This window comes from Lates calcarifer, linkage group LG1, assembly GCF_001640805.2.
Source record: "Lates calcarifer isolate ASB-BC8 linkage group LG1, TLL_Latcal_v3, whole genome shotgun sequence".
In the NCBI taxonomy this organism is placed as follows: domain Eukaryota; kingdom Metazoa; phylum Chordata; class Actinopteri; family Centropomidae; genus Lates; species Lates calcarifer.
The window spans coordinates 14,878,211-14,889,893 of NC_066833.1; the positions used below are offsets into that span (position 1 = coordinate 14,878,211).

At 40.2% G+C, this 11,683-nt stretch overlaps 3 protein-coding genes across 5 annotated transcripts; 2 read left to right on the forward strand and 1 right to left on the reverse strand.

The window, feature by feature from the left end:
* The first annotated feature begins 310 nt into the window (after positions 1 to 310).
* Positions 311 to 3,807, forward strand: ercc1 (excision repair cross-complementation group 1). The gene is made up of 10 exons (XM_018671988.2): positions 311 to 464; positions 591 to 770; positions 1,015 to 1,452; positions 1,681 to 1,784; positions 1,933 to 2,032; positions 2,391 to 2,467; positions 2,652 to 2,751; positions 2,966 to 3,037; positions 3,282 to 3,350; positions 3,441 to 3,807. Exons 2-10 carry the CDS (start codon positions 711 to 713, stop codon positions 3,501 to 3,503), a joined length of 1,083 nt encoding a protein of 360 aa, XP_018527504.1. The 5' UTR covers positions 311 to 464; positions 591 to 710; the 3' UTR covers positions 3,504 to 3,807.
* An 809-nt stretch (positions 3,808 to 4,616) lies between these two features.
* prmt2 (protein arginine methyltransferase 2) lies at positions 4,617 to 9,494 on the forward strand. 2 transcript variants are annotated; one of them, XM_018671936.2, is made up of 9 exons: positions 4,617 to 4,872; positions 4,978 to 5,169; positions 5,712 to 5,873; positions 6,565 to 6,729; positions 6,879 to 7,054; positions 8,065 to 8,194; positions 8,271 to 8,407; positions 8,707 to 8,881; positions 9,072 to 9,494. In XM_018671936.2, the coding sequence occupies exons 1-9, from the start codon at positions 4,786 to 4,788 to the stop codon at positions 9,102 to 9,104; spliced, it is 1,257 nt and encodes a 418-aa protein (XP_018527452.1). In that variant the 5' UTR covers positions 4,617 to 4,785; the 3' UTR covers positions 9,105 to 9,494. The 2 variants fall into 2 exon arrangements, with proteins under 2 accessions (XP_018527452.1, XP_018527453.1); XM_018671937.2 differs by lacking the exon at positions 6,565 to 6,729.
* Positions 9,493 to 11,682, reverse strand: LOC108880430 (zinc finger protein 723). Of its 2 annotated transcripts, XM_018671939.2 has the most exons (3): positions 11,477 to 11,682; positions 11,256 to 11,325; positions 9,493 to 11,135 (listed from the first exon to the last, which is right to left on the reverse strand). In XM_018671939.2, exon 3 carries the CDS (start codon positions 11,087 to 11,089, stop codon positions 10,034 to 10,036), a length of 1,056 nt encoding a protein of 351 aa, XP_018527455.1. In that variant the 5' UTR covers positions 11,090 to 11,135; positions 11,256 to 11,325; positions 11,477 to 11,682; the 3' UTR covers positions 9,493 to 10,033. The 2 variants fall into 2 exon arrangements, with proteins under 2 accessions (XP_018527455.1, XP_018527454.1); XM_018671938.2 differs by lacking the exon at positions 11,256 to 11,325 and having other exon boundaries at positions 11,477 to 11,681.
* Between the last annotated feature and the right edge of the window lies 1 nt (position 11,683).

Below are 11,683 nucleotides of genomic sequence, written 5' to 3' on the forward strand. Positions count from 1 at the left end.
CAAACCAAGGAAAACCGAGGCGAATTGTAGGATTGTGTAACATGAGCAAATGGCTGATTAGTTCTGTTTCTTGTTTTTGTCTTGTCTTGAGTGTGCAATGTCAAAAAAGAACATCGCCATTGCGATAAGTTATGTGTACACCTGTACTTCTACATTGCCATTATTGTATTTATCGGGGCACAAAATATTAACTCTTATTTTAGTTTCAAGAAATTTGTTCGGACAGCAAAATTTAATTTAAAGTTAAAGTGCAGTACTTGTGATACTCAGTTGTATTCAGTTACACTGAACACTTAAAGATCCCAGTCAGACATACTTTACTCTTTCTTTCTCACCGAAAAATCCAGAATGAATGTGCAAATATTATTAATTTGAAAAGTTTAAAAAATATATGTGCCTATTCATAGAATCGAGATTTTCCTATGAGGTAGAAAGGATGGAAGCAATCTAGAGTCTTTAACAAGGTAATTGTGCCATTTTTGTTATAAAATGCCTTTCAGATTTTATTCATTATTCAGTAGGCTTTTATTCTTATGTCTTACAACGTGCCTGGGGGTTAAATTTGTGGAAATTGTGCTTTTATTTTGAAGGCTGTACGCCGGAAATCTGTTTATTGTTGCTCAGTCTGTGAGTTGCTTGCAGTAGGAGACGATAGAAAGCAGATGTCAGTGGCATGTCTTTACTTGGAAGGTCTTCTTTAATTGGGAAACATGAAGAAGAGGTTTAACATCAACCTGGACGATTCTGCTTTCACCAAAGAAAGAGCACCGGTTGGTATTTTGCCATAATTTATCGCTAACTTTCTACGGCTAGGAATTGGCTAGCTAACTAATGCTACTAGATACTATACTTCTAGATGGTAACTACAAATTTCACATTCAAATTTTTAAATAGCTTACCAATTTAGCGACATTAATTTTTGGTCATAATTGCTTTTTAAAAATTGATTATTCAACATGATTTCATTCACAATTCTCGACTCTCAGAGAAGCTTTTCATGCAATTTTATTCCAGCCAAAGCCGCAGTTTCTGTCTTCATCTAAAGGAGGACAGATCACCTCAGCCTCATCTACATCTTCAGCAAAGCCTGCTCCTGAGTCAGTGGATCAGCCCTTGTCTTACGCAGAATATATCGTCCAAAGTAAAAGCACTGTGGCTGCTGCTCCTCAGAGAGAGGCTCCCCTCAAACTTCCCACGACTGAAGGTGCTGGAGTTAAGAGCCTGAAACAAACTGAGCCTGGTTCAGTATCGTCTGCCACTGGAAGATGTGAAACAGTTCAAGACTGTACTAAAGGGACTGAAGGTGGATCTGAAGGGGTTTGGAGGAATGAGGAGACACAGGTGGCTGGCACAGACCCAAAAGAGGGTAGCTGTCAAAGATCAGATGCAAGCCTCAGTCTGGGACCTAAACCGGTGGGATCTGGGAGCAGCATAATTGTCAGTCCCCGACAGGTATGCCTCAGATTGCATATTTTTTCACTCAAACAAGAGCAGGTGTGCGGTCTATAATTCTGTTTACAAATATATTAATGGGTTACTAGGTAATTTAGTTTTTAGCTACTTCCCATGGAGGGTCAGGTTCTTACGTTGTATCTTGAAATAAATAAAGGTGTTTTCAGGTTTGTTAGTTGGTTTGCACAATGGTAGGTATACATTACATGTTTGTTTTTATTGATTCAGAGGGGAAATCCTATTCTAAAGTTTGTGAGGAGTGTCCCGTGGGAGTTTGCAGATATTGTACCAGACTATATCTTGGGACAGACAACGTGTGCTCTCTTCCTCAGGTAGGTTTTGTGCCTCAAAGATAGTGTGTACATGTGGGTGAGATCAGAAGAAGTGATTTGCTGAAGTGGCTATGCACTTTTTAAAAATGTTTTCTCTCTCCTGTGTGTTTCGTCTTGTTTTGATGTTGGGTTTGGTCCTGACTTCAAGTCTGAGGTATCACAACCTCAACCCAAACTATATCCACGACCGTTTGAAGCAGCTTGGACAGACATTCACCCTACGAGTGTTACTGGTTCAAGTAGATGTGGTAAGTAAAAAATGTTTTGTTATATTGATGAGGTATATCAGTTCAGTCAGCAGTCATGAAAGTGTTATGTTTCAGCAATGTTTTAATTGTTTAAGTAATATTCTGGTTGTCGGTACTCATGAAACTTTGTCTTTTTCACTATTGGGGCAGATCAATTATAACACTGATAATATAAATAATGTAAATTATTAAAGAATTGACAAATGTACTGTGCACACACTATATGAAAAAGATTTGATTCAAAACTATTTTTTCAGGACATTACTATTTGCAAGAAATGTACAACTCCTAGTTTCTTTCATAAAACTTAAAAAATTAATGATGTTTTCCTCACTGATTTTTGACTTTTTTGTCACAGAAAGATCCTCATCATTCATTGAAGGAGCTGGCTCGCATGTGCATCATGGCCGACTGCACTCTCATCTTGGCTTGGAGGTAAGACCTGCAACAGATTGCCAAGAAAACTGAACAGTTATGGATGGATGATGGAAAAATGCCTGCTAGCCTAACTCTAGCTCATTTTCATTTTTTCTGCTAAGTAAGCTAGCAGTGTGTTTGGAAAAAAAGATAAAGTGAATAAAAAAACATTCCTAATGTTTTGGTTATGATGCTTTGACAGTCCAGAGGAGGCAGGGCGTTACCTAGAAACATACAAGTCGTATGAAAAGAAACCAGCAGACCTACTGAAGGAACAAGTTGAAAAAGACTATCTATCAAAGGTGGGTCGATTCAGTCTTTTCTATTTAAAGATTTTAACATCTGATGCTATTTTTGATGTTTATTAATTTTGCCAATTCAGAAAAACATCTGAGACATTTTAATGTGACTGACTGAATATGATGCAGTTACATAAAAATGTCGAGAAAAATATTCTGCAGTGTTTTTCAGTCTTGAACAATGCAATGCTTATTGGATTTTCATGTTTATTTTAAGGTTACAGACTGTCTTACCACTGTTAAGTCTGTAAACAAGACCGATGCCATTACCTTACTGTCCACTTTCTCGGTGAGTACCACTGAACAAAGAACAGTATTTTCAGTGCATTAGCTGTTCTGCACAGCAAAGATTCATCCTCACATTGATGGTATCCTATAACTGGTGTGTAGTCACCGGGTGATTTGATGGTGTACTTTGAGTTAATCTTTTCATTCTGCTTAGTTTCATTTAGAGATATTCTCAGAGGGAATTATCCTGTCAGTACACTGAGATAATTAGTTTTGTGTTGTATTTTGTGTGTGTGTTTTAATAGTCTATAGAAGGAATCATCAATGCATCTAAGGAAGACCTGGTTCTCTGTCCAGGCCTTGGACCACAAAAAGTAAGTAAAAATACACATGCAGGATATGAATATACATAAGGTAGATGGAACATTTGTTGAATTACTTGTGTTGACATTTTGTGCTCGCAGGCGAGACAACTCTACAACGTGCTGCACAAACCCTTCCTCAAGTCGAAAACAAAAGACAGCTGAAACATCTGACCAACAGTGTGTGACATGCCTCTGAAAAGAACCTGATAAAGCTGATCATCAAGTGTAGACGCCCATGAGGACTGGAATGAATACTACAAACACTCTTTCTGTACAGAGTCAAAGAAAGAAATGTGTAAAATGTAACTGCTCTCAGACTAAGAAGCAGCTAGGATTCCTTTAAGGATTTAAGATGTAAACTTTTTGAGTGCTATACTGATTTAATGCCTTTTTTGAGTTATGGAGTGATATCATTTGTTTTTTGTTGAATTAATTTTTTATGAAAATAAATGTTTGTAATATTTTATACTGTATTATGTGCCTTAATTCTTTCTTACCTAATTTATTTAATTTACTCAAAACAAAACAAGCATTGAGTGTGAAAATGTCCTGTTATTTTTTTTTAGAAAAAAAAGGGGATAATTTATTAAAATCTATTTTAAAGTATGTGAAACTTGAACATTGTAACTGAGCTTTTTGATGAGCTAGAGAGAAGATATGAGGCGATGGATTTAAAACCTTGGGCCAACACTAAATTGTTTAATATTTTACAGATCTGGATTACTGGTCTACTGTATATTAACTCATATACATTTGTAATTGAATGACAAATGTGATAGGAATTTGAATATAATAATATAATGTACTATATTCTGTATTTTATAAGTAATTGTGGGACCAAAAAATTTTACACATCCCTTCTATTCCTGACCGCGATGCTGCCTTTAAGTGCCTTTTCGAGATTTTTACTTTTCCAAATTCAATTCAACTTTTCACAACTTTGCTTTAAGTGCCTCGATTAGGAAATAATAACTAGGCTGTAATAACCAAGTAAACACTACAAAATTACTGTGGACGCAAAACAAAGTCAAATCCAAAAGGTGCACGACGTCCCAAACAAACTTAGGTGGAATGTAACAGTTAAGGAAACGTATGGACGACGAATATCCACCGCACAACACATGGTATAAATGCCATAAGCTTTTCTTTACTTGGTCTCCACCTCGTACAGAGACTGTCGAGCCATTTGTCGGGCCTGAAAATTGCTCTGAACTCAGAATTTCAGTATTTCCGACAGTACGCGAATGCACATAACTTAATCTGACGTCAAAACAGGAAGTGTTTGAGATATACACGCCAGCTGATGTGCTTTTACCGCCCATTTCACATTTTAACTTTTTCTTAAACCGCGTTACCTCGAGAATTTTTTTTTTTTTTTTAAAAACGTGTTTTCGCTTGAAGAAGTTTAACTTATTTCTTAAAGCGAAGCTAACAGCAGTAAGACATGCAGACAGAGAAGGAGGATGAGGACGATGCATCTCCTCAAGAGTGTGTTGCCATGTCCGATTTCACTGGAAGTGGCAGCGACCAGGTTAGAGACCCACACAGATCCCTGGCAGATTAATAACAACACTCTTAACACGAGAAATGTTTAAGTCGGGGTATCAGCACAAACGGTGTCTTCTTTGTCCCACAGCTTAGTTTCAGCTGCGGGGACAAACTACTTGTGCACATCAAGTCTTCATCAGACTGGTGGTGGGCAGAGCTGCGGGGGGTCAGAGGTTATGTCCCTGCCAGCTACCTGCGCCCCGGTGATGCTGAAGAGGAGGACACCTCCCTAGAGGACCCGTGGCAGGATGAAGAATACTTTGGCAGTTATGGGACCCTGGTTAGAAACTTTAAAGAACCATAATAATCTGCATGTCCCAGTATAAATGTCAAGACGTTGCACATACTAACAATTTCAAGCATGTCACACTGTATAAACTGATTTGCAGCCCACCAGGCAGCCATGTATTTCACTGTGGTAGCTATAAAAATGAACATGCAGACACCTGAATATTGGGAAATCAAACCCATACATAAATTAACATTTAAGAAGCTGCTGTTCAACTACTGATTCTGAAACCTTTACATGTCAGCATTTCTTTTTCTGTTGTATTACAATGAGAAATTTTTAATGCCACTTTTCACCACACAGTCTTTGTCTGTCAATTGAAACAAACCAGACACAGACATAGTTATGTGATCAGTGGTTGCTTTGGTCTTAATGAGCAGACACTTAATCGCAGTTGAGTTTAAAACCATTTTTGGGATTATTTCAAAATGTCATGGTGGTATATTTTGTCTGTATTTATTTGTAATATAACTCATTTCACAATGTCATATTTATTTAATATACAACACTCTTCATTTTGTCTAATGATGCAGAGGCTACACTTAGAGATGTTGTCGGACAAGAGTCGCACTGAGGCGTACCGGCAGGTTATTCTCAGCAACAGTGCTTCTCTGAGGAATAAGGTGGTGATGGACCTTGGCTGTGGGACTGGCATCATCAGCATGTTCTGCGCTCAGCTGGCACAACCCTCAGTGGTAATGTCAACAGTATGGCTGCTGAGGAACTTACTCAAACTCTCAGACTCACACACTCAGTTGTTTAATTTCTATCTTTGTAAAATTTTGTCCCAAAATGTGTTTTTTCATAACACGGCCTGGATGAATTATGAGAATGATGGGCCATTGGGCACAAACATGTAAAAGGCCCCACCCGTCCCACATGGGAGCAAGAGCTACAGATTTAAGGAGATGTCTTTATGGTTGTTGGTTTGTCCCTTTGTGACAGTTGTGTGTCTCATTTTGCATCTTTATATTGTCATTTTGGATCCCTTTGTAGTCGCTTGACTGACTTCCTAATGAGAGTCAGTCCCCTGGACCACATGATTTGGATCCATGGACTCTTGTCCAGTTGGCCTATTTATTCATCTGTCCATGCATACAAATATAAATTACCACCAAAATATCATGAAAATGTGCCTAAGTCAATCGACTTTTGCCAATTATCTGATAGTATCATGACAACAAGATAATTTTGAGATATAATACACAGGAAATCCAGAGAACTGTGGTCATCAGAGGAACAGTCTCTGCATTAAATAATTCAGTTAATCTTGTAATTTGAACATGAGCGAGCCTATACTCCCATCTGCTGGACAAACAGTGTTGCTGCTACACGGTCTAAATGGCATAGCTTTAACAGTGTGTAAGTTAACCTGTGGTATTGTAGGTGTATGCCGTGGAGGCAAGCTCCATGGCGGAGTACACCAGACAGCTGGTGAGGCAGAACAACTGTGAGGAGGTGGTTACGGTGCTCCAAGGACGAGCTGAGGAGATCGAGCTGCCTGAGCAGGTGGATGTCCTAGTGTCTGAGTGGATGGGCAACTGCCTGCTGGTAATCAAGAGACTGCCGACACTTTTACTACTATTAATACTAAGTTACTGAGTGAAGGTTTTTGCATTTGCTTTATATCATGCTCCTCCACTCCAGCTATGTGGAGGTTTGACTAAACCATGTTTCTTTGTTCCTTCCCTCTGGTCTAGTTTGAGTTCATGGTGGAGTCAGTCCTGCTGGTCCGGGACCGCTGGCTGAGGGAAGGCGGCGTGATGTGGCCCTCATCTGCAGCCCTCACCCTGGTGCCATGTCAGGCCGACAGCTATTATGCAGAGAAAATGGCCTTCTGGGAGCAGCCCTATGGCCTGGACTTCACCCCTCTTCAGTAAGCGTCATTAGTCAGCTATTCTCAGTGAACATCCTGTGTCACTCATACTGATTTTGTACAGCTAACAAGATCACAATGTTGAACATCATTTGCAACAGAAATTTTAAACATCTTGAATGAAGATGTGTAGTTCAGGCCAGACATATGGCAACCACATTTAACCTAAAGTAGCTAAACTCACCATGAGCAACACATTGTGTATATCAGTCATTTTAAACTTTGCATGTAAGGACTCTTCATGAAATAATACTAAAGTGTATGTGAAACACATGGTGATCAGTTGACTCATCACTGCAGCTGCAATTTTTTTCACACCATGTACATGGCTCTAACATCATGCCCAACTCTTTATTTCTATAAATATACATCACTCATTGTGCACATAGTAATTGTGTTTTCAGACTAGATCCACTGTGACTGATCTACCAGCACCTCAGGCAGCAACTAATTGGCATGTATGTATTTCTATAAGACAATAATAATAATGATCATAAAGTTTCACCATGCTTCCCTGAAACATACAAATGGTGACTATCTATTATAAATATTGACCTTTGATGCTAATTGGTTTTTGACTTTGAAAATAATAAATTGGCAAAATCATTTTATCTTAGTGTCCCATCTGCTGGCTTTATTGAAGAGGAACAGTGGTCATTCGACAGCCAAAACTAACACTGACTAAAGGATATTAAGATAGGGATATTTGCTAGAACGCTTCAAACTGTAGCCTTGTTAGTTATCACTGAGTCAAGTCAGTTCTGTCTAAATTCATGCAGGTTCATAATCTGTATTGCTCAGCAATATGTCTAATCCAAGACTACTTTACAAATGGTCACATTTACTTTGGCATAAACTCATAGACACCCATAATAAGATCAGTTTTATTGTTTTGTTACCTTATATGTGCTAAAGTTATATTTGTACTTTTCCCCATTGAGTCACGTTAGATGTTATCAGAGCAGCAACTTTATTTCCACATGGTTTTGAACATCATCTCTTTTCTGCAGGCCTTTGGCACAGCAGGAGTTCTTCACCAAACCCAAGTTCAGTCACCTCATTGAACCCAATGACTGCCTGACTGCCCCCTGTGATGTCATCTGTCTGGATATGTACACTCTGCAAGTCAAAGACCTGGAGGTATTGTGCTTCCTCATTAGAAACTGCTCCAACCGGCTGGATTTTCTAACTAAAGATATGTGGTTTCACTTCTCAGGAAATAAAGGGTCAGTTTCATTTTTGTGTGGAGAAGTCTGGAGTATTCCACGGATTCACAGCCTGGTTCACTGTTCATTTTGAGAGCCTCGAGACAGGAGGTGCAACAGTGGAACTTAACACCGGACCCAACTCTGAGTATAAACCATAAAATGCAAAAACTTTCTTCAACACTTATTCACTCTGTTGTGCAGTTGTAACATGAAGACAGATGATTTACTCACTAACAGCAGTGCCCATGAGCTCTTACTGCAGCCAAAACACACAACTTAAATAATCATCTAATGAGTGGTAAACACACAAATACTTTGGACTTTATAACCTCTATTATCTGAATATATTTCTGTGTGTTACATGCTGCAAGCACTATTATAATACTGTTAAAAGTCCAAAACTCTAATGCATGACCATATTAAGTCAATTTTCTTCTCTTTCAGGCCTACACACTGGAAGCAGACTCTGTTCATGCTAGACAGGCCAATCAGCGTTTATGCAGGAGACTTGATCAGTGGAAACATTGTCCTGTACAGGAACCCCGTCTGGAGACGCCACATGACCGTTACCCTGCACTGGAACATTAACAGTGCCACAGAGGAGACAGACAACTGCCAGGCAAACACCAAATCTTCACTTTATACATCTCATCTGAGTAATCCATAAAGTGATGGGAGATTGTTTTATTCTCTTTTAGAGCTTTGTAGTTACATTTTTTTTTCCATGCAGCGTGACTCAGTTACATGCATTTGCCTCCCAAGAGTCCTAACTTTGCCTTTGGTGTGTTTTTTTCTGTCTGTGTCCATAGGTTGGGACAAAGGTTTTCCCCATGTGGAGGTGACAGACCATGTCCATCAGTGGTGAAGATCCACAGAAAACCAGTTTAGCATCAGCGAGGTATCAGCTGAGAGCTGCTGCTGCTGCTGCTGACCTGTAATGGAGTGTGACTTTGATATCACAACAAACGTGGTGGCCAAAGCAGCCTCATCTGCCTGCACATGTGGTCTATGGTACTATGAGAACACCTGATAACTACAGGCCCAGGTGACTCAACACACCACGATTTATCTTATACGAACAGGTTAGCAGAGAGGAACTTGCATGTTTGGAATGAACTGTGAAGCATTACTGCAACTTCAACATAAATGCTTACTGGGCTCAGTGGGAACAACTGAAACAAGAAAATGTGGTCTATGGTGCAACAAAAGAAATGTTTAAATCCACCACACTATCTTTTTGTGTGTATTTTTATTCTGTGTGCATATTATTCCACAATTGCCATTTAGTTAGCATTGTTTGTAATTTGTACAAATGCTATACATGCTAATAGGATTGTATGGATTTAAGAAACAGAACTGACCATGAATGGTTAAAGATATTATTTTTTCTCTATCAAAATATTAGAGTGACCAAAGTACACCACTGAGATATACTGGAACAAATGTTAATTACCCTTATGAGCTGCAATACTCAATAGTAAACAACATGGTATTTACAAAGAAAATCAGTTGTTCACAATAAAATAAATTATTCTAAATAAAATAACTGTACAATTAGTAAAATCATATTGATATAAATCGCATAGTGTTTTGGGCGTTATTCAACTACAAATATGGTCTCTGTCCCTTTGATAATTTGAAAAAATTTGTTTCAGGTGTTTTTTGTTTTTTCTTTATGACATTAACATGACACTATGTCCTCCATGCATTATTATGTGCTATGGCAGAACTGTTACAACATTTATAAACTAAAGACCAGTTTTGTTCAAGGTCATTGCTCTGTTTTACTCTTTGCTTTTGATCTGGAGCGGGTGTTGACCTCTGAGGATAGAGGCGGAGTGGGTAAAGATTCAGGAGAAGGGGGTCTGGAGAGTGGAACAAACTGAGGAGGTTTAACAACTTTGACTTTAACCTCCTTGCTTTTATCCTTCTTCTGCCTCAAGTGTTTATCACAGTGGTTCACAAATGTGTCCAGCTTGACAAACGTCTTGTTGCACACTTTGCAGTGATAAGGTCGCTGGCCTTTCTTGAGGCGTATGTGCAGCCTGATGTACGATGATCGTACAAAGGTGCGGCAGCAGACGCCGCACTTCAGATCCTCTGAGCTACCCTGTGGTTTCTGGGCCTGGTTTAGTGCTGGTGCAGGCACTGGTTTAACCTGCCCAGAGGACTCTTCAGCCTTGTGAGAGAGCAGGAGTGACAAAGAGCGAAAGCCCAAACCACACTGCTCACACTTGTACGGTCGCTCCCCTGTGTGCAGACGAACGTGTGCCAGGAGCCCGGCCTTCTGGGTGAACGCCTTCTCGCAGTAGGTGCACTTGAAGGGCTTCTCGCCTGTGTGGAGCCGGCGGTGGGTCTTCAGATGTGAGGCACGGCCGAAGGTCTTGCCACACTCTGGGCATTTAAATGGCCTGTCCCCGCTGTGAATTATCTTGTGTGCCATCAGGTGGGAGGACTGATGGAAGTACTTGCCACAGGTGGTGCATCTGAACTTCCTCTCCTTGTTGTGAGAGGCCAGGTGAAGGGTCAGGTGGGCGGAGGAGATGAAGGTTTTATTGCACAGGCTGCAGCTGTGAGGGTCGAGGCGGATGCGCCGGTGTGGCCTTCGACCATTGGGGAGACTGCTGCTGCCCTCCTGGCAGGACGGGCATTTGGATGAACTCTCTGCTTTGAGTGCACGCTGCTGTTTAGGAGAGGATGAAGTGCTGGTTGAATCGGGGTCAGGGTCAGGCTGTGGTAAACTGTAACTGCATCCACAGTCTGAGCAATGCTCAGTCTGTTTGTCTTTATCACTGGGTTTATCCAGCATGGTGTTATCTACAACCATAGTGGGAGAGCAGGGGTTTCCATTCTTTGGCTCAACACAGGGACATCTGAGGGTGATACACACATATTGTTTGTTATACTTCACAACGCTGTTGCTGAGGGTAGACATGCAGTATATAGCGTCATCACTGTTAAATTAAAGGCTAAGTCACGGAATATCGCGTTACCGTATGGTGCAGCAGATAATGCAGAGTAGTGCTGTTACCAAAACCGATCTGATGACGTTAGTTACTGAACCTACCAAACAGACAGACCACAATCGACATGCAAATCTGAAAATCCACCTTACAAAGCGACCAATCAACTGTACTGTAGGCCTTGCTTCACCCTAAACAATGAGGTTACTCAAGGATGCGAGCAGTAGCAGATAAATAAATAATTTACATACCGTGCTGTTCATTCTTATTACGAATATGTGCATGTGTTGAACATAAATATCTTGCGGCGCAGTTACATATCACAATAACAGGGCCAGAAAACAACGGGAGGATTGTCGGATCGCATCGCGTTTCACGCCCTGCGTTGGTTTTCCTGCAAGACGCTGTCCGGCCAGTTTTCTGATAAAACAGGCTGCAGCATCATCTAGCGAGTGGCG